At 38.9% G+C, this 22488-nt stretch overlaps 4 protein-coding genes across 4 annotated transcripts in view; all 4 read right to left on the bottom strand.

Annotated features, from left to right (window-relative positions):
* Positions 1-23, bottom strand: part of LOC311255838 (extracellular calcium-sensing receptor-like) — a gene marked incomplete at both ends in the record, with an annotated part of 4281 nt that extends 4258 nt beyond the window's left edge. Inside the window, one exon of the mRNA XM_084350491.1 lies at positions 1-23. This exon is cut by the window's left edge and continues 210 nt beyond it. Within this exon, the coding sequence (XP_084206617.1) occupies positions 1-23 (23 nt within the window).
* Positions 24-1713: 1690 nt separating this feature from the next.
* LOC311255839 (uncharacterized protein) lies at positions 1714-12259 on the bottom strand (the record flags this gene model as incomplete). Its single annotated transcript, XM_084350492.1, has 12 exons — positions 1714-2627; positions 3996-4119; positions 4488-4715; positions 4889-5683; positions 5860-6154; positions 6372-6529; positions 7479-8374; positions 9954-10077; positions 10241-10468; positions 10618-11406; positions 11570-11867; positions 12027-12259. The coding sequence occupies 12 exons, from the start codon at positions 12257-12259 to the stop codon at positions 1714-1716; spliced, it is 5082 nt and encodes a 1693-aa protein (XP_084206618.1).
* A 790-nt stretch (positions 12260-13049) lies between these two features.
* Positions 13050-16489, bottom strand: LOC311256453 (extracellular calcium-sensing receptor-like; the record flags this gene model as incomplete). The annotated part of the gene is made up of 6 exons (XM_084351534.1): positions 13050-13963; positions 14147-14270; positions 14423-14650; positions 14812-15606; positions 15749-16046; positions 16257-16489. 6 exons carry the CDS (start codon positions 16487-16489, stop codon positions 13050-13052), a joined length of 2592 nt encoding a protein of 863 aa, XP_084207660.1.
* A 1466-nt stretch (positions 16490-17955) lies between these two features.
* LOC311255840 (extracellular calcium-sensing receptor-like) lies at positions 17956-21775 on the bottom strand (the record flags this gene model as incomplete). Its single annotated transcript, XM_084350493.1, has 6 exons — positions 17956-18851; positions 19413-19536; positions 19766-19993; positions 20167-20961; positions 21136-21430; positions 21543-21775. 6 exons carry the CDS (start codon positions 21773-21775, stop codon positions 17956-17958), a joined length of 2571 nt encoding a protein of 856 aa, XP_084206619.1.
* Between the last annotated feature and the right edge of the window lie 713 nt (positions 21776-22488).

Genomic DNA, 22488 nt, shown 5'->3' on the forward strand with positions numbered 1-22488 from the left:
GGCCACTTCTGTGTGGACGTCATACTGTCTGAGAGAGCTGAACCACTGGATGGCATCACATGTACCTCAATGCAAATCAAAAGCTTGCACTGATATTTATACATTTTGGAACGGCATAAACATTAAACAGGATTGTGATGTTCGATCTCTGTGGACCTACTAGGTGGGCAAGGGAGGGTGGTGCTCAAACAGAAAAAGAATTTGGGCCTTATCCTATCTTAACTGTATATGTTTACAAATAAGAATATCATTTTGTGCTGTACAAAACATCTCCCTTATCTACATTAATATTATAAAAAATATAGATGCATGTATTATAACTATATCTATCGATCTATATATCTGTTAAATATAATGGAATATAGACTGTGATTTCTAATAATGCAGACTGGTGGTGATGAAAAGTTGCAAAAGTTTGACTCAAGTCTTATATTTACATAACTAGCAGACACAGAGCAATATTAGCATTATTTGGAGATGTCATTCTATGCAACTGATAGACCCAGTCACTTTATTTAGCTCCTTTGGGAATGTGCCAATTGGACATCATTTTCTTCTTTTGAAGGGAGCGCGCCAGCTGCAGCCCTCATGTAAATGTCTCGTTTACTCCCTTTGTTGGGCTTACCAACTGTTTTAGAGGCACTCTCATGGTTGTCTTTCAAGAGCTTTGGGTGTGCTGACTTGAAGTTGCTTTCTCTCAAAACTATCCTGTTGCAGGCACTGCCATCAACCAAAAGCACAAGTGAATTACATGCATTGTCTGTGATGTACTCAGTCCTCAGTGCATCAGTGAAGTGTCAATAGTGTTATGTGTTTTGGAGCATTCAATATGGTAGAGGGCCACCTCTCCCATAGTGAGATACCCAGCAAGGTTTTAAAGAGAGCTTTTGGTTACCAGAATAACACTGGTTCTCCAGTAAAAAGGGAAATATCTCACAACACTGTTCTGCTTGCATGTTTAGGGTGAGTTGGAGAAATACAGTCATATAGGGCTCCAGGAAAGTTTACACTGGGGGACGGGCTGGCCTGTGCAATTCAAGGTGATTGGTTTGTCTCCTGACAGATGTGGTGGTATTGGAGTGTGATTGATGAGGCCAAAAGGTGCTTCCCATAGTGGGATACCTCACTTGGTTTTCAGAGAACATGGGGTTACCTTGGTAACCAAAATATTTTTCTTGTGGGTCAACACGCATGTTCCAGCCATGTGTAGGCATGCATCACTTTCCACTGGAAACAGTTTTGGGTGACCTGTGTGTTAGTGTATTTGGTTTAGTTTTGTGTATTTCCATGTGCTTTGTTAAGTTGCAGTATATGTTGAACTATCAGGAACACTGAAGAAGACAGCCTGTTTCAGCTGACAGCAGTGAAATTGAAACAATACATTTTTATATCAATGTTTCAACTACATTACAAAAAAAACACATAAAATATGGAAAATATGTAGACCTAACAATGTGTCCATTTACTTATTACATGTTCACCTTTCTAGAGTTGTCCAAAATGTGTAAATGGTAATCTTGCCCTATCTGATTTTGAGAAATGCCTAATACGCTATGTCACAAATAAAATGATAAAAAATTGGAAATATACTACCATTGTATATTTTTATATCTTCACCAAAATTAAGATAGATGTCTACATGACAATCTGGATATCACATTGGTGTGTAAAATTTATAATGGCAAGAAAATGCCAATAAATATTTTTCAGTTTTCAAGATGATTTTGGTGCCCCCCTCACCATCATATTCTTTTTTGTATTCTTCTCTGGTTTCAGTAAGATAATATAACATTTTGGAATAAAAATACAAATGAGCAGTCCAAAACTTGAGGCCAGAATAGCAAATATCTCCACAGCTACACTGAACTTCCCAGGAGAGCTGACATACGCTGGGATAAATGTGATCCATACTGCACAGAATATCAGCATGCTAAAGGTGATGAATTTGGCTTCATTGAAATTATCAGGCAGTTTCCGAGCAAGAAAAGCAAGAATAAAACATAACATGGCTAGAAGTCCTATGTACCCAAGTACAGCCCAAAAGCCTACAGCTGAGCCGAGAGCACACTCTAAGATGATTTTCTCCTTGGACTCCTTAAAATTCTTAAATGGAAAAGGAGGAGAAATAGTTAACCACAGGATACATATGATAACTTGTACAAGAGTGAAACCCAGAACACTGAGTTTCTGCTGTGCAGGCCCAAACCATTTCATCACATCACTACCTGGAAGTGTGGCCCTGAAGGCCATTAATACCACTATTGTTTTCCCCAGAACACAAGAGATACAGAGGACAAAGGTGATGCCGAATGCTGTGTGTCGCAGCATGCAGGACCACTCAGAGGGCCGGCCGATGAAGGTCAGAGAACACAGGAAACACAGAGTCAAGGAGAAGAGCAGCAGGAAGCTCAGCTCAGAGTTGTTGGCTCTGACAACTGGAGTCTGTCGGTATCTGAAGAAAATGAACGCCACAACAGCAGTCATGCATGTTCCAAAGAGAGAAGCTGCAGTGAGCAGTGCTCCCATAATCTCTTCATAGGAGAGAAACTCTGCCTCCTTCTTTACACATACATCTCTTCTCTCATTTGACCAGAACTCAGGATGGCAACGTACACAGGTGATGGAATCTGAAAAATATAATGTTTAAGCAGATTTTTTGCACCTTTTCTATTTCTACAAGACAGACACACAGCATGATAACCAGATAAAGATTGACATTATTGCAGTTGTTTGTTGTATAGTCTTTTTAAAATGTTCTTGTATACACACACACACACACACACACACACACACACATATATATATATATATATATATATATATTTATATATATATATTAGGGCTTTGACATTTGCCCAAAAAATCATATTCGAACTTTGTTTGTTTATTAATATTAATATTTGAATATATTCGAATATTTATTGATAATATTTTGATCATTAAATGCCTCCAGTAAGACCTATATTAGTATAAAAAGAAAGTCGTTTTTCTGTTGTTCTATGTTCTGTCCACCAGAGGGCAGTGTATCAATCAATAGACAGAAAAGTGTTGACAGGTGGGCTCTCAAGTTGCTGGTCGTGGAGTGGTCGATAAGTTTAGTCTTACATATTTTACAAATAACTTTGTCCTTTCTCATTATTTTTCCTTGTTTCAGGAAACCAAAGAAGCGCCACACATTACTCCTTAAATTTTCCGGCGTGTATAGTTCTCCTTCCGCACTCGCAGCCTTTTGCTCCGCCATTGTTTTTCTGTGAAAGAGTGTAAACAGGTGTCAGGCGCTAACGACGTGATAACGTACAGAAGCCCCAGGTGATCAATGCTCATGAGCTCGCGTTTAACAAAACAGGCTGAAAAAAGCCTCGAATCTGGATTGAAAACTACGTTTTCAGGCAAACACATTTACCAAAAATAATGCTTATTATAGGTTCGAATATTTAGAAGCTGCCCGATATTCGTTCGAATATCTTTTTTTTTTTAATATTCGAATTATATTCGAATACCGAAGTTCGATGTCAAAGCCCTAATATATACACAAACACAGACACGCATATTTATACATACACATTCATACTTTTTTAAACAGTACTAATTTCAGACCATGTGACCTCTAGTGGTTTCACCAAATAATACACCGCAGCTGATAACGCATACCACAATCCCTCTATCACCTCCTTCTCCCTTATTTATTTTAATGGAATTGCAGTCATTTAAATTACACTTGAAATGCAATATTGTTTCATATTGGGACTTTACCAAGGTTGCGCATACATTCAGCTGATTTCAGACTTGAATAGGCCTATCCATGTTTCCTCAGTGTCATTTAATGCATCCATTCTTGATGTAATGACATTGATTTTGGGGTGCTTAAGAAAATTATATATTGACTATATAATCCCTGTTGGAATCACTCAAATAAATTTGGACTACAGTTGGAACATGAACATGACAACTGTCATATTTTATTTTTTTTTGTCTTGCAATAAATATTACCGCACCTGTGATGTTACTGATTTCTCCCTCTGCACATCTTAAACAGTCATAGCAGCAGACAGGCCTTCCTTTTTGCAGAACCTTGCGAGTTCCAGGGGGACATTTCTCACTGCAAACTGAGAGAGGCACCTGCATGAAAGAAAATAATGTGACAATAAAATATATGGGTATTCATTTTGACGAGGTGTTTGTCACTGCAAGCATCTCTTGGTAATTTTAATTCATCAAAACCACAAATGATTTGATGTGATGGCAGTGAAAACAAATGCTAACTTACACAAATTTAACCTTTTGAATAGATTGTACATATCACTACTCATTAACACCTGTGTGGCACCTGCATGAACACAACAACAATAAAAAAGTGTACAGGAATCTATTATTAATTTTGATCCATTGAAACAAAACATTATACACTAAGAATAATGAATGACATTCACAATTCTCGCAATTTGGAAACTTTAATTAACAATTGTAGTGATCCTATTATAGCTTACCTGGTGTGAGTTCTGTGCCCAAATAAAAGACTTATTTAGCAGATTCAGTTGTTTGTCTGTAGGTAAAGATGAATCGTGGAGACCAACTGTGACAAAGTCCACAATGTCATTTTCTGTTGGCTGCCAGTTTATAATTTCATACTTTGCTGCTGGATCTCCAAACTCATTGAAGTAAACCTCATCTCCTTCCTTTGTTTTGAAGTTCACCTGTTTTATGTGCTGTAAAATCTAAAGATATACATCAATGTAGATCATTATCTGACACATTTTTTGTAAGTGTGTTGTCTCACCAGCATGTTAGACAGACTACAACAATGCATGTTAAAAATTCACACCATTTTTCTTTGTTAATGTGAAATGATGTAAATAACTAGAATTTGAGGCTTTGGTGTTCAACTCACCGTAAATGGATCTAGCTGTACCTTGTTGCTACATGTTTTGTTACAACTGAGCATATTATGAAATGCATGGGCCACAGCATACACTCCTTTATAAACATTGTTAAAGATAGGCATGAGTGACATATCAGTGAAGCTGTTTTGCACTCCACTCAGATCTTCATGTCCAGTACATTCTCTCTGACTCTCTGTTGATGACTTTGACCGCTTGAACTCACAGCTAAATAATTTCTCCCAAAACTCTGTAAATAATTCATTACTGGTAGAATTGAGCGGCTTTACATCCAACATGAACTCTCTCATGCCACTGACATGTGCCTGGGGGATGGCCAGGCCTATGGCACCATCCAGAATGTGATGCCTGTCCATGGCTGCAGTTTGGGAATCAAAGATCCAGCTTTCACTGCCTACCCACTGGTACCCAGTCAAGTTGTGGTGAGAGAATTCATGTATAACCATGTCCATATCCAAGTGGGAGAGGAAAGCAACAATCACCTTGGAAGTGGAAGCCTTTATAATATCAACTATCTTTAATATTTTGTCTGGTGGATCTGTTCTGAAGACAGAAACAGAGTACTCCAGACAGATACCCAGCTGCTGGGCAGTCTCTATAAATGTCGCCATGCCATTATTGCCATAATCATCATTTGTTCTAATAGCTCCAACCCAAGTCCAGCCAAAGTGCATGACCAACTGGGCCAGGGCTCTGCTCTGGTAGTAGTCACTGGGTATTGTTCTGAGGAATGATGGGTACTTGGTTTTATCACTGAGACAAGCACAAGTAGCAAAGTGGCTGATCTAAAAGAAGAAGAAAAAAAAGAAACGATATCCCAAGTTAAATACATGAAATATACAACATTTACACCGCACAATTCAATTCCTTTAAAGCCCCATTTGCTATAAACAGCTGGAAGAGTTATAGAATAATAATTGTATTTCACTCATTTTAGTGGGTTTTTGCAAATATTACCAACCATTGGGATATAAAATGGTCCAATGACAGTAGATATGGCCATGCAAGGAGAGGAAGATGTCTCTCCCATTATGGCCTGCACTTGGGCAGGTCTGCTACAAGGTGCTTCAGAAGATGCAAATACTTCATTACCATTTGCCAAGGCCAGTGCAACCCTCACACCTCTGGCAATGGAGCCACAGACGTCATAGATCTTATATCCCAGAGAGATGCCAGGTAGTAGGTCTGTGCTGTTATTAATTTCTTCTATGGCAAAGAGCATAGCCTGGGCAAACTGGAACTCTCTGAAATGCAAACTTGAAGCATACATGTACAAATAGTTGGAAATGTAACCAATTTGTCCTTGACATAAAAACCATAGCATTTTAAATAAAAGCATTTGATGTTTTTTTTATACACAAGACATTTCTTACTTTAATGCTCCATTTGGATATCTCGTTTGTACCTGTTTGGTCTAAACTCACTTTCTCTTTGATATTTTAAATATAAATAGATATTTACCATACAATTTACCTGGTGCATTGCAGTGGCATTGGTTTGTGCTTATAGGTATCCTGTCTGTTTATCCACGTGCTGTGGAAAGAAAAGAGCCCCCCCAATATTATGTCCCCATCCTTAGAAAGCTGGGGGCTCTCTGGATCCCCTCTCCACCTGCACACCGGCTCCTCAGCCTGAGAGATGGCTACCATTAATAACAGCTGTAAGAGTGCCCAACCCTTTTCTGACCACCTCTGAGTGGACATCATACTGTCTGACAGAGCTACACCACTAACCAAAACCCTAACTCTATCTCATGGTAAATTGAAAGCTTGCACTGATATTTATACATTTTGCAGCAACATAAACAATGATAGAACAAGCGTGTCCCGGCTATGTCTGTGCGTCACCTTTAAGAGTCCCCAGGGAAGAGCTTCTGTTTTGTTCTGTGATACTTTTCCATATTTTTTTCTTTATGTATTTGCGTATGTTTCCAGCATGTTGAGCTCTCAAAGCCATCATAAAATACAGCTTATTGCCACTAAGAGTGATGAAAGTGAATGAGAACAATTGGGTTGTAAAAGGTAATATGAAATAATATATCTTTATATTAATTGCTCAAATACAGTAGATACATAAAGTAAAATGTTCATACATTTTGAATTGTCTGATATGTGTTAATAACATAATGGTGCCCTGTTTGAAATTTAAAAAAAGCCATTTTATGCCGGTTTAGCTGGATTAGCTGAGCCTTGCAGCAGGCACACAGATTATCCCTTCACCATTAGCAGAACCAAAAACAAGAAGGGTCTAACGAAATTTACAAATCCACAGTTTTATAAACTACACTACATGTTGTTACATTCATAAAATGCTCATGCATTCTTTGTACACACACACACACACACACACACACACACACACACACACACACACACACACACACACACACACACACAACATTTGTAGTGCCATCTCACTGTGCTATGTCACAAATGAAACAATTAACAGGAAAAATACTACACGAGTACAATGCAAGTCTTGACAATCTGGTTTAACATTATTATGAAAATGAAATAATAATAAAGCCACTAAAATGCCTTTGCCACCATATTATTTTACTTTTCATAATGATGTTGGTGCCCCCTTCCCCATCATGTTCTTTTTTGTATTCTTCTCTGGTTTCAGTAAGATAATGTAACATTTTGGAATAAAAATACAAATGAGCAGTCCAAAACTTGAGGCCAGAATAGCAAATATCTCCACAGCAACACTGAACTTCCCAGGAGAGCTGACATATGCTGGGATAAAAGTGATCCATACTGCACAGAATATCAGCATGCTAAAGGTGATAAATTTAGCTTCATTGAAATTATCAGGCAGTTTCCGAGCCAGAAAAGCAAGAATAAAACACAACATGGCCAGAAGTCCAATGTACCCAAGTACAGCCCAAAAGCCTACAGCTGAGCCCAGAGCGCACTCTAAGATGATTTTGTCCTTGAATGTTTTAAAATTCTTGAAGGGAAAAGGAGGAGAAATTGTTAACCAGAGGATACATATGATAACTTGTACAAGAGTGAAACCCAGAACACTGAGTTTCTGCTGTGCAGGCCCAAACCATTTCATCACATTACTACCTGGAAGTGTGGCCCTGAAGGCCATTAACACCACTATTGTTTTTCCCAGAACACAAGAGATACAGAGGACAAAGGTGATGCCGAATGCTGTGTGTCGCAGCATGCAGGACCACTCAGAGGGCCGGCCGATGAAGGTCAGAGAACACAGGAAACACAGAGTCAATGAGAAGAGCAGCAGGAAGCTCAGCTCAGAGTTGTTGGCCCTGACAATAGGAGTCTGTCTGTATCTGAAGAAAATGAACGCCACAACAGCAGTCATGCATGTTCCAAAGAGAGATGCTGCAGTGAGCAGTGCTCCCATAATCTCTTCATAGGAGAGAAACTCTGCCTCCTTCTTTACACAGGCATCTCTTCTCTCATTTGACCAGAACTCAGGATGGCATCGCACACAAGTGATAGAATCTAAAAAATAAAATTATATAATATATAATATTAATACAATAATAGACACAATGCGAACACACAAGAAAATGGCTGAAATAAGTAGCCTATGTGGTGGAGATAGGCACCTGTTGAGGAAACTAGTACACTGATCTGATATTAAAAGTTGTAGTGAACATTACATCGCAGTAAAGGCTCATTGATGCTCCCTTTAAGTACGAAAATAGATACATTTGTTTCAAACGATGTAACTGTCACTTCCCACATACTTCCATAAGTCCTTCACATTGTTATGGGTGTTAAGTAATACAACCACTGAAGGGCGCTGCTGCACAGCATGACTACCAGAGATACTGCTCCACTGGTCCGTATATGTAAGCTTTCAAAAAACTTAGTGATATACAGACGGAAGGCTCCGTCCATATCCGTATGCATATGTAACGTAGAGCATAAATGAGCCTTAAGAGTACTGTCTGTGATGGAAATGCAAAACGGCAGAGCTCTGCTTCAGCTCCCTACTTCTGAATCTAGTTGTTTTAAATGTTTTATTTGATTGTGTATTAGGTTTAATCTATTCTATTTTAGCCTACTTTCCTATTTCTTAACTTGTTTTAATGTTTTGTTTTAATGTCAATTTCTTAACTTGTTTTAACGTTTTGTTTTAATGTCTATTTCTTAACTTGTTTTAACGTTTTGTTTTAATGTATTTTAAATGCTTTTACTGTAATTGTATGCGCCTGTAAAGCACTTTGAGTTGCCTTGTGTCTGAATCGTGCTATACAAATAAACTTGCCTTGCCTTGCCTAGGCTTGATTCAATTAAATGGGACTGTTTGGTGTTGGTGGAGGTACGTGTTGTACCGCAGGCAATTCTATAATGCTAAGTGTTTAAAATTCCCATTGCACATTATCAGCTTTTTTTTAAAATATGCAGTTGTGTGAATTTATCACTTTACCAAGAAAAGGTTAACAAATTTGAAAAACTGGACCAACACAATGTGAATTTTGTACTCCAGCTGATCGGTTAGGAAGGATATCCACTGTTTGAATATCATGTTAGTTTTTTTGGCCAATAACAGATTAGCATGAAACAAATTATACGAGGGATCAGGCATGAAGGCTGAGAACTGGAACCTGTCTGCCCTCCACAACTACTTCACACAGATTGCCCTTTTGCCTGAGGGTGTCACATTTAAAGTATTTTTAAACACACCAATAAAGTAATTTTTACAGGGAAGAGAGACAAAGTTATTTCATAAATTATACTGAGATTTGTTAATGGTTAATTTTAAGCAATTGTTTTTTAATACTTTGATCTCACTTTTGCCGCTCAAACTTGGGGAGGAGCAACCGCCTCTGCCTCTTTGGACCAGCCTCCTTTGACTCGGAGCAGTCTGTAACCTGCGCTTTTTGCTCACAGAGATACATTACTTGAAACTTTGTCCATCTTTAATAGGAGCATCCAACATATAAACATATAACAGAAAACCCCTTACCCATGCCTTGAAATCAGATTACAAAGCTATGCCATTTCTTTACTTTGCAATTGAACATGACAACTGTTAGATTTTTGTTTCGTCTTGTGTTAAATGTTACTACACCTGTGATGTTGCTTATTTCTCCCTCTGCACATCTTAAACAGTCATAGCAGCAGACAGGCTTTCCTTTCTGCAGGACCTTGCGAGTTCCTGGGGGACATTTCTCACTGCAAACTGACAATGGCACCTGTATGCACAAATAGACAATGAGAAAAAAATATAATTAATATTCCATCATTAATGTTGAAGCATTGAAACCAAACATTACAATACAGTGATGATAACCTTTTAAATTATGACAACCCAAATACATTATCATTCACAATTCCACTGATTACATGGAAGCTTACCTGTTGTGAGTTCTGTGCCCAAACTAAAGACTTATTTTGCAGAGTCAGCTGTTTGTCTGCAGGTAAAGATGCATCATAAAGACCAACTGTGACAAAGTCCACAATGTCAATCTTTGTTGGCTGCCAGTTTATAATTTCATACTTTGCTGCTGGATCTCCATTCTCATTAAAGTAAACCTCATCTCCTTCCTTTGTTTTGAACCGAATATTTTTTACGTTCTGTAAAATCTAAGAACATATGCATCAATGTAGGTCATAAGCTGATAAATATTTTGTTGTTGCAACAGCTTGACAGACAATCTCCAATGTATTTTTCGATATTCACACTATTTTTCTTTATTGATGTGAATTAAAAACATATACACTGTTAAACTCACCATAAATGGATTAAGCTGCACCTCATTGTTACATGTTTTATTACAACTCAGAATATTATGAAGTGCATGGGCCACAGCATACACTCCTTTGTAAATATTGTAAAAGATAGGCATGAGTGACATATCAGTGAAGGTGTTTTGCACTTCAGTCACATCTTCATGTCCAGTACATTCTCTCTGATTCCCTGCTGATGGCATTGAGAGTTTACATTCAAATAGTGTCTCCCAAAACTCTGTAAACAATTCTATACTAGATGAATTAAGTGGCTTCACATCCAACATGAACTCTCTCATGCCACTGACATGTGCTTTGGGGATGGACAGGCCAATGGCACCATCCAGAATGTGATGCCTGTCCATAGCTGCAGTTTGGGAATCAGAGATCCAACTCTCACTGCCTACCCACTGGTACCCAGTTATGTTGTGGTTAGCCAACTTGTGTAAAAGCATGTCCATATCCAAGTGGGAGAGGAAAGCAACAATTACTTTGGAAGTGGAAGTATTAATAATGTCAATTATCTTTTGAATTTTGTCTGGGGGATCCGTTCTAAAGACAGACACAGAGTACTCCAGACAGATACCCAGCTGCTGGGCAGTTTCTGTAAAGGTGGCCATGCCATTATTGCCATAATCATCATTTGTTCTAATAGCTCCAACCCAAGTCCAACCAAAGTACTTGACCAATTGGGCCAAGGCTCTGCTCTGGTAGTAGTCACTGGGTATTGTTCTGAGGAATGATGGGTACTTGGTTTTATCACTGAGACAAGCACAAGTTGCAAAGTGGCTGATCTAAAAGAAAATTATATCCCAAGATAAATAGATATAATATTTAACATTTCCACAACACAGTTCAATTATTTTAAAACCCCCTTTTTCTATGACCAGCTGGAACGATTACAGAGCAGTAATATTGTCCCCCCCCCCCCACAAAGATAGTGTCATTCTTACCCACCAGTGGGATATGAAAGGGTCCAATAACAGTAGCTATAGCCATGGAAGGAGAGGAAGAACTCTCTCCCATAATGGCCTGCACTTGGGCAGTTCTGGTACATGATGCATCAAAGGGTGCAAATACTTCTTCATTACCATTAGCCAAGGCCAGTGCAACCCTCACACCTCTGGCAATAGAGCCACAGACATCATAAATCTTATAGCCAAGAGAGATGCCAGGCAGTATGTCTGTGCTGTTATTAATCTCCTCTATGGCAAAGAGCATAGCTTGGGCATACTGGAACCCTCTGAAATTCAAACTTAATGCAGACAGTTATAAATAGTAGGACCTGCAGTTTTTCATCGAAATAGATGCAATAAAATAGTAAATTAACACACACAATGCATTTTACTACTCAGTTTGTATAACCTTTTTGCACATCTTTTTTATCAATAAGAGAAAGTGCTCTATAATTTACCTGATGCATGGCAGTGGCAATGGTTTTCTTGCATAGGTATCCTGTCTGTCTTCCCAGCTGCTATGGAAAGCAAAGATTCCCCCTAACATAATGTCCCCATCATTAGATAGCTGGGGGTTCTCAGGATCCCCTCTCAGCTGGCACACCGTCTCCTCAGCCTGAGAGACAGACGCCACCAAGCACAGCTGTAAGAGTGCCCAACCTTGTTCTGGCCACCTCTGAGTGGACGACATAATCCCTGAGAGAACTTAACCACTAGTCATAACCCTAACTCTCCGTATCTGTAAATCGAAAGCTTGGACGGATATTTATATATGTTTGAGCTGCATAAAAAAAAAAAAAAAAAAAAAAAGAGAACAGTGATGTTTTATCTTTGTGGAGCTACAATGTAGGGTGATGCCAAAACAGAAATAGTTTTGGGCCTTCGCATATTTCAAATATTTTAACTGTATATGTTAACAGATAAAAATATTCATTGTTTTGACATAGAGTTTATGGAGCTCGTTAGGGGATATGTGTGCACCAGAAAGTTTCCAGTGTGCACTGGAGACTTTCTTGTTTGCATGCATTTTTTCATCCACAAGCCAGCTTTTCATCTGTGCCAGATCCTGCCAGAAGAGGAACTGGGACATCTCAGATTGGAACCAGCACCTATTTAATTGGAATCAGAGATTAGGCCTATTGAATGTTTTACTAGTGTGATACTAGTATGATACTAGTAAAATATATATATATATATATATATATATATAATGTGTACACACAAATACACACATACACCCCTACATCGCTAACAGTGGACTCTCATTCTAAGCCACAAAGGACCTCTGTTTCTGGTCATTTTGAAAAAAACTAAATAAACACAACATTTACTTTTAGGTTTTTTTCTTTTGTTTTACTGCAAGTGTGAGTATTATATACAGTAAACTGACAGAGGCTACAGTAGTACAATGCAAGTCTTAACAAAAATTGTCACTACTTGATGGTTTGCTTAACAAATTGCCACTATATTATTTTGACTTTTCAGAAGGATTTAGGTGCCCCCTTCCCCATAATATTCTTTTTTGTATTATTCTCTGGTTTCAGTAAGATAATGTAACATTTTGGAATAAAAATACAAATGAGCAGTCCAAAACTTGAAGCCAGAATTGCAAATATCTCCACAGCAACACTGAACTTCCCAGGAGAGCTGACATATGCTGGGATAAAAGTCATCCATACTGCACAAAATATCAGCATGCTAAAGGTGATAAATTTGGCTTCATTGAAATTATCAGGCAGTTTCCGAGCCAGAAAAGCAAGAATAAAACACAACATGGCCAGAAGTCCTATGTACCCAAGTACAGACCAAAAGCCTACAGCTGAGCCCAGACCACACTCTAAGATGATTTTCTCCTTGGACTCTTTAAAATTGTTTAAGGGAAAAGGAGGAGAAATAGTTAACCAGAGGATACATATGATAACTTGTATGAGAGTGAAACCCAAGACACTGAGTTTCTGCTGTGCAGGCCCAAACCATTTCATCACATCACTACCTGGGAGTGTGGCCCTGAAGGCCATTAACACCACTATTGTTTTCCCCAGAACACAAGAGATACAGAGGACAAAGGTGATGCCGAATGCTGTGTGTCGCAGCATGCAGGACCACTCAGAGGGCCGGCCGATGAAGGTCAGAGAACACAGGAAACACAGACTCAAGCAGAAGAGCAGCAGGAAGCTCAGCTCAGAGTTGTTGGCCCTGACAATAGGAGTCTGTCTGTATCTGAAGAAAATGAACGCCACAACAGCAGTCATGCATGTTCCAAATAAGGAGGCCGCAGTGAGCAGTGCTCCCATTGTCTCTTCATATGATAAAAACTCTTCCACCTTCTTTACACAGGCATCTCTTCTTTCATTTGACCAGAACTCAGGGTCACATCTCACACAGGTGATAGAATCTGAAAAAAATGATTAAAGTTGGTGAAAGATTATTACTCACTACATGTGTGTGGTTTTGTGTCTGTCACATCTTTCTACGCTTACTAGTTTTGCAAAACATGATTGAGGGATCAGCTTTCTCGTATCATCCTGAAGGACAACTCTTAGATTTTTGTTTTGTCTTGTGTTAAATGTTACTACACCTGTGACATTGCTTATTTCTCCCTCTGCACATCTTAAACAGTCATAGCAACAGACAGGCTTTCCTTTCTGCAGAACCTTGCGAGTTCCTGGGTGACATTTCTCACTGCAAACTGACAAAGGCACCTGCATGAGCAAAATTACATTGAGAAAATATATGTGCGTTCACATTGACAAGGTGTTGTCTTGATGCATCAAAACATAACATTGTTATACAGTGACAGGAACTACAAGCTTTTACTTTCATTTAACATGACAGTTTTCACATGGTGGCTTACCTTTTGTGAGTTTTGGGCCCAAAATAAAGACTTGTTTTGCAGATTCACCTGTTTATCTGCAGGTAAAGATGAATCATGACGGCCAACTGTGACAAAGTCCACAATGCCATTTTCTGTTGGCTGCCAGTTTATAATTTCATAATTTGCTGCTGGGTCTCCATTCTCATCAAAGTAAACCTCATCTCCTTCCTTTGTTTTGAAGTGAATCTTTTTAATGTGCTGTAAAATCTAAGAAGATATGTATCAACATAGGTCATCTGACAAACATCATTTAGATGTTTGAACAGCATGATAGACAATTTTAAATTTCAATAATTCACCATTTTCTTTGTTCTTGTCAAATATTGTGAAAACAAAAATATTATTTAAGTCTTTAGCGTTCAACTCACCGTCAACGGATCTAGCTGCACCTTGTTGTTACATGTTTTATTACAGTTGAGAATATTATGAAGTGCGTGGGCCACAGCATACACTCCTTTATAAACATTGTAAAAGATAGGCATGAGTGACATATAGGTGAAGCTATTTTGCACTCCAGACACATCTTCATGTCCAGTACATTCTCTCTGATTCCCTGCTGATGACTTTGACTGTTTGAACTTGCAGCTGAATAATTTCTCCCAAAACTCTGTAAACAATTTCTGACTTGTTGAATTTAATGGCTGCACATCTAACATGAACTTTCTCATGCCACTGACATGTGCTTTGGGGATGAACAGGCCTATAGAACCATCCAGAATGTGATGCCTATCCATGGCTGCAGTTTCGGATTCAAAGATCCAGCTCTCACTGCCTACCCACTGGAACCCAGTCAAGTTGTGTTGAGACAACTCAGGAATCAGCACATCCATATCCTTGTGGGAGATGAAAGCAACAATGACTTTGGAAGTGGAAGCTTTTATAATTTCAATTATCTTTTGTAGTTTGTCTGGTGCATCTTTTCTGAAGACAGATACAGAGTATTCTAAACAGATGCCCAATTGCTGGGCAGTTTCTATGAATATGGCCATGCCATTATTGCCATAATCATTATTTGATCTAATAGCTCCAACCCAAGTCCAACCAAAGTGCTTGACCAGCTGGGCCAGGGCTCTGCTCTGATAGTAGTCACTGGGTATTGTTCTGAGGAATGATGGGTACCTGGTTTTATCACTGAGGCAAGCACAAGTTGCAAAGTGGCTGATCTAAAAGAAAGAAAGATTGCATTCGAACATAACAGATACATTATTTACACAGCACTCTACAGTTCTTTGAAAACTGCTTTTCTATGGTCAGCTGGAAGATTTACATAATATTGTGATTTCAATTCGTAACAATCTTACCTACCATTGGGATATGAAAGGGCCCAATGACAGTAGCTATAGCCATGCAAGGAGAGGAAGAACTCTCTCCCATAATGGCCTGCACTTGGGCAGGTCTGGCACACGATGACTCAGACGATGCAGTTATGGCTTGATTACCGTTAGCCAAGGCCAGTGCAACACTCACTCCCCTGGCAATGGAGGCACAGGTATCATAGATCTTATATCCCAGAGAGATGCCAGGCAGTAATTTTGTGCTGTTATTTATCTCCTCTATGGCAAAGAGCATAGCCTGGGCAAACTGGAACCCTCTGAAATTCAAACTTGATGCAGACCATTTTGAATAGTTAGAATTGAAAAAAAGTCCTTAAAATAGAAACAATATCATAGTAAATGACAGTATTAGATCATTTTTATACAGAGCGGAAGGAATATGCATTATGTTTAAACTCAGTTCGGTATCTCTCTTTGTATCTGTACTCACTTCCTCTTAGATAATTGAAATCTAGGTAGGGCTTTATGCTATAATTTACCTGGTGCATTGCAGTGGCAGTGGTTTATGCATGTAGGTATCCTGTCTGTCTTTCCAGCTGCTGTGGAAAGACAAGATTCCACCTAACATGATGTCTCCATCTTTGAAAAGCTGTGGATTCTCTAGGTCCCCTCTCCGCCTGCACACAGGCTCCTCAGCATGAGTGAAAGATGCCACCAATAATAGCTGTAAGAGTGCCCAACCCTGTTCTGGCCACCTCTGAACAGACGTCATACTGTTTGAGAGAACTGAACTGCTGAGCGTTAATTTCAAAGTTTGCACTGGTACATATACATTTTGGAGCACCACAAAAAAATAAGGACAGTGTTGTTTAATCTCTGTGGACCTACAAGGTGTGGCAAGAGGAAGGAACGTGAACAAACAGAAAGAGTTTTGGGCCTTAGCCTATTGTAATCATCTGAACTGTGAAGAATATTTATTTGTGCTGTTCAAAGGGTTTCTCTTTGTTATGACTTCATAATTTAAATTCAAACAGCAGAAAACAATGAAATAATGTATGTGCACTCTGCCACCCCCTTATGTTGTGCATTGTTTTTATCTTGATAATTAAATGTCTGATAGAGTCTGTTTTATTCCACTAGGTAACTAGCTTAGCATTAACGTTCAGTAAAAGCAGTCCACCGCAAGAACAGGTGCTGTTATAGCTGATGCAGTTAGCTTGTTAATCATTAATACTTTAATCGTGCGGTACCTCTAGACTTTGCAAATTTTAATGGAACGAATGGCTGGGTTGATGACAGTGAAACGAGTCATTTTGCGGGGGTTGTAAAGCTCAAAAAAACGTATCCACCGTTTTACAGACTCTTCTTTCATAATGTTAGCTCATGGGGAAAAGTCTTTTTGGGCCCCAGTGCATCACGTGACCATGTAATTACATAGTTTGGCCACTACAAATTTAATCAAAGACTAGCACTCATCCTGGGGGCCTGGTTGCCATGTGATACGTCACCTCACTACTTGAAATAACAACTCCAATCTTAACCATAGAGGTGTACCATATTTAAAATATGGTGCACCTCGATGGTTAAGATTTGAGTTCTGTTCTGAGCTCTGCTCTTCAGGCCTAACCAATCAACTCTACAGCTCATAGCATGGCTTTAAACATTCCAGCAAGGGGAAAGTGTACACAGTTGAAGTCAAGTCTCAGGAGACCAGAGGAAAACAAATAAATTGAGCCAAAGGTGTTCATTTGTCTGTGAGACTCCTGATTTTATTATTTCATTGTAGTTATATGAATTGCATTAAATGTTGTAAAATCAGGAATTAGGTGCATTTGTTTGCACTTAATTAAACAGTGCATCAATTGAGGCGACTGTGGCTGAGGAGGTGGTGCGGGTCATCCACTGATAACAGGGTCGGAGGTTCATTCCCCAGCTCCTACTGTCCAGATGTGTATGGGTCCTTCAGCAAAACACTGAAACTCAGTGGTCTGCCAATGGTCAAGCCAACATCTTGCAAGTATGTGGGTATTTACCATTTGTATATGAATGTATATTACACAGTATTCAATGATTTCTTCGCAATATTGTATGTCAAAAATAAAATGAAATAGAGGAACAAAATGCAAGTCTTCAATTAAATGAGGAAACATTTTCAGCTGACAGTCTGATTAACAATCTAATATGTTAAAATTAAAAGGGCACTTGAATGCCTTTGCTACATATTATTTCAAGTTTTTATTATGGTTTTAAGGCCCCCTTCCCCATCATATTCTTTTTTGTATTCTTCTCTGGTTTCAGTAAGATAATATAACATTTTGGAATAAAAATGCAAATGAGCAGTCCAAAACTTGAAGCCAGAATAGCAAATATCTCCACAGCAACACTGAACTTCCCAGGAGAGCTGACATACGCTGGGATAAAAGTGATCCATACTGCACAGAATATCAGCATGCTAAAGGTGATAAATTTGGCTTCATTGAAATTATCAGGCAGTTTCCGAGCCAGAAAAGCAAGAATAAAACACAACATAGCCAGAAGTCCAATGTACCCAAGTACAGCCCAAAAGCCTACAGCTGAGCCCAGAGCGCACTCTAAGATGATTTTATCCTTATAGAGTAACACATTCTTAGAAGGAAAGGGAGGGTTGATTGTCAGCCATAGTATGCAAATCAGAATTTGTATCAGAGTGAAACCCAGAACACTGAGTTTCTGTTGTGCAGGCCCAAACCATTTCATTACATTACTACCTGGAAGTGTGGCCCTGAAGGCCATTAATACCACTATTGTTTTTCCCAGAACACAAGAGATACAGAGGACAAAGGTGATGCCGAATGCTGTGTGTCGCAGCATGCAGGACCACTCAGAGGGCCGGCCGATGAAGGTCAGAGAACACAGGAAACACAGAGTCAAGGAGAAGAGCTCAGAGTTGTTGGCTCTGACAACAGGAGTCTGTCTGAATCTGAAGAAAATGAACGCCACAACAGCAGTCATGCATGTTCCAAAGAGAGAAGCTGCAGTGAGCAGTGCTCCCATAATCTCTTCATAGGAGAGAAACTCTGCCTCCTTCTTTACACAGGCATCTCTTCTCTCATTTGACCAGAACTCAGGATGGCATCGCACACAGGTGATGGAATCTGAAAAATATAATGTTTATGCAGGTGTTTGAATTACACTTTTTTTAACCAGATAAAGATTGACATTATCGCAGTTGTTTGTTGTATAGTCTTTTTCAAATGTTGTTGTATACATACACACACATACATACACAGTCATACTTTTTTTGTAACAGTAATTTCAGACCACGTGACCTCTAGTGGTTGCATCAAATAATACTCCGCAGCTGATAACGCATGCCACAATCCCTCTATCACCTCCTCCCTTATTTATATTAATGGAATTGCAGTCATTTAAATTACACTTGAAATGCGTTATTGTTTCATATTGGGAATTTACCAAGGTTGCACATACATTCAGCTGATTTCAGACTTGAATAGGCCTAGCCGTGTTTCTTCAGTGTCATTTGATGCATCGATTTTTGATGTAATGACATTGATTTTGGGGTGCTTAAGAAAATTACATATTAACTATATAATCCCTGTTGAAATCACTCCAATAAATTTGGACCACATTTGGAACATGAACATGACAACTGTCATATTTTGTTTTGTTTTGTCTTGTACTAAATATTACCACACCTGTGATGTTACTGATTTCTCCCTCTGCACATCTTAAACAGTCATAGCAGCAGACAGGCTTTCCTTTCTGCAGAACCTTGCGAGTTCCAGGGGGACATTTCTCACTGCAAACTGAGAGAGGCACCTGCATGTAAGAAAATAATGTGACAATAAAACATATGGGTATCCACTACTCATTAACACATGTATGGCACCTGCATGAACAAAACAACAATAAAAAAATTTACAGGTATCTATTATTACGTTGATCCATCAAAACAAAACATTATACTCTAAGAATAACGAATGTCATTCACAATTCTCGCAATTTGGAAACTTTCATTAATAATTACAGTGACCTTATCACAGCTTACCTTTTGTGAGTTCTGTGCCCAAATAAAAGACTTATTTAGCAAATTCAGCTGTTTGTCTGCAGGTAAAGATGAGTCGTGAAGACCAACTGTGACAAAGTCCACAATGCCATTTTTTGTTGGCTGCCAGTTTATAATTTCATACTTTGCTGCTGGATCTCCAAACTCATTGAAGTAAACATCATCTCCTTCCTTTGTTTTGAAGTTCACCTGTTTAATGTGCTGCAAAATCTAAAGATATACATCAACGTAGATCATTATCTGACACATTTTTTGTAAGTGTATTGTCTCACCAGCATGTTAGACAGACTACAACAATGCATGTTAAAAATTCACACCATTTTTCTTTGTTAATGTGAAATGATGTAAATAACTAGAATTTGAGGCTTTGGTGTTCAACTCACCGTAAATGGATCTAGCTGCACCTTGTTGTTACATGTTTTATTACAACTGAACATATTATGAAATGCATGGGCCACAGCATACACTCCTTTATAAACATTGTTAAAGATTGGCATGAGTGACATATCAGTGAAGCTGTTTTGCACTTCATTCACATCTTCATGTCCAGTACATTCTCTCTGACTCTCTGCTGATGACTTTGACCACTTGAACTCACAGCTAAATAATTTCTCCCAAAACTCTGTAAATAATTCATTACTAGTTGAATTGAGCGGCTTTACATCCAACATGAACCCTCTCATGCCACTGACATGTGCCTGGGGGATGGACAGGCCTATGGCACCATCCAGAATGTGATGCCTGTCCATGGCTGCAGTTTGGGAATCAGAGATCCAGCTTTCACTGCCTACCCACTGGTAGCCAGTCAAGTTGTGGTGAGAGAATTCCTGTATAACCATGTCTATATCAAAGTGGGAGAGGAAAGCAACAATCACCTTGGAAGTTGAAGCCTTGATAATATCAACTATCTTTAACATTTTCTCTGGTGGATCTGTTCTGAAGACAGAAACAGAGTACTCCAGACAGATACCCAGCTGCTGGGCAGTCTCTATAAATATTGCCATGCCATTATTGCCATAATCATTATTTGTTCTAATAGCTCCAACCCAAGTCCAGCCAAAGTGCATGACCAACTGGGCCAGGGCTCTGCTCTGGTAGTAGTCACTGGGTATTGTTCTGAGGAATGATGGGTACTTGGTTTTATCACTGAGACAAGCACAAGTAGCAAAGTGGCTGATCTAAAAGAAGAAAAAGAAAGAAATTATATCCCAAGTTAAATACATGAAATATACAACATTTACACCACACACTTCAATTCCTTCAAAGCACCCTTTGCTATAAACAGCTGGAAGACTTATAGAATAATAATTGGATTTCACTCATTTTAGTGGGTTTTTGCAAATATTACCAACCATTGGGATATAAAAAGGTCCAATCACAGTAGATATGGCCATGCAAGGAGAGGAAGATGTCTCTCCCATTATGGCCTGCACTTGGGCAGGTCTGCTACAAGGTGCTTCAGAAGATGCAAATACTTCATTACCATTTGCCAAGGCCAGTGCAACTCTTACACCTCTGGCAATGGAGCCACAGATATCATAGATCTTATATCCCAGAGAGATGCCAGGTAGTAGGTCTGTGCTGTTATTAATTTCTTCTATGGCAAAGAGCATAGCCTGGGCAAACTGGAACTCTCTGAAATGCAAACTTGAACCATACATGTACAAATAGTTGGAAATGTAATCAATTCTATACTCACTCTACCACTCACTTCTCTTTGATATTTTAATTATAAATAGATATTTACCATACAATTTACCTGGTGCATTGCAGTGGCACTGGTTTGTGCTCATAGGTATCCTGTCTGTTTATCCACGTGCTGTGGAAAGAAAAGAGCCCCCCCAATATTATGTCCCCATCCTTAGAAAGCCGTGGGCTCTCTGGATCCCCTCTTAGCCGGCAGACCGACTCCTCAGCCTGAGAGACAGACGCCACCAAGCACAGCTGTAAGAGTGCCCAACCTTGTTCTGGCCACCTCTGATTGGATGACATACTGCCTGAGAGAACTTAATCACTAGTCATAACCCTAACTCTCCTTTTCTGTAAATCGAAAGCTTGGAATAGATGTTTATATATGGTTGAGCTGCATAAAAAAAAAAAAAAATAAATAAAAAAAAAAAAGAGTACAGTGATGTTTTATCTCTGTCGAGCTACAAGGTAGGGTAATGACAAAACAGAAATAGTTTTGGGCCTTTTTAACTGTATATGTTAACAGATAAGAATATTCATTGTTTTGACATAGAGTTTATGCAGCTCCTTAGGGGATATGTGTGCACCAGAAAGTTTCCAGTGTGCACATGATACTTTCCCACAAGATTGGGAGACTTTCTTGTTTGCAAGGATTTTTTCATCCACACGGTAGTGTTTCATTTGTGCCAGATCCTGCCAGAAGAGGATCTGGGACAACTCAGATTGGGAACAGCACCTATTAAATTGGAATCAGAGATTTGTGTCAGTGAGGGTTAACTTAAAAATGAGAAACACCTCTAGGTATAATGCAATTCCACAGCAACACGCAGCCGGAGAAAATAGCCATGAAGTTGAAACAACACCTCTTTAAAAATGTATTTATTCATAACCTTCTTGAAAGCAGGCCATTTTCAATCACTGTTGTATTAGACTATATTAGTTGATAAACTGGCAAATGAGTGTATGTTATTGTTATAAACGACATGACAACATTTACACACATACACCCCTACATT

The sequence above is a fragment of the Pagrus pagrus genome, assembly GCF_965226575.1.
Source record: "Pagrus pagrus genome assembly, chromosome: 4".
NCBI lineage: Eukaryota > Metazoa > Chordata > Actinopteri > Spariformes > Sparidae > Pagrus > Pagrus pagrus.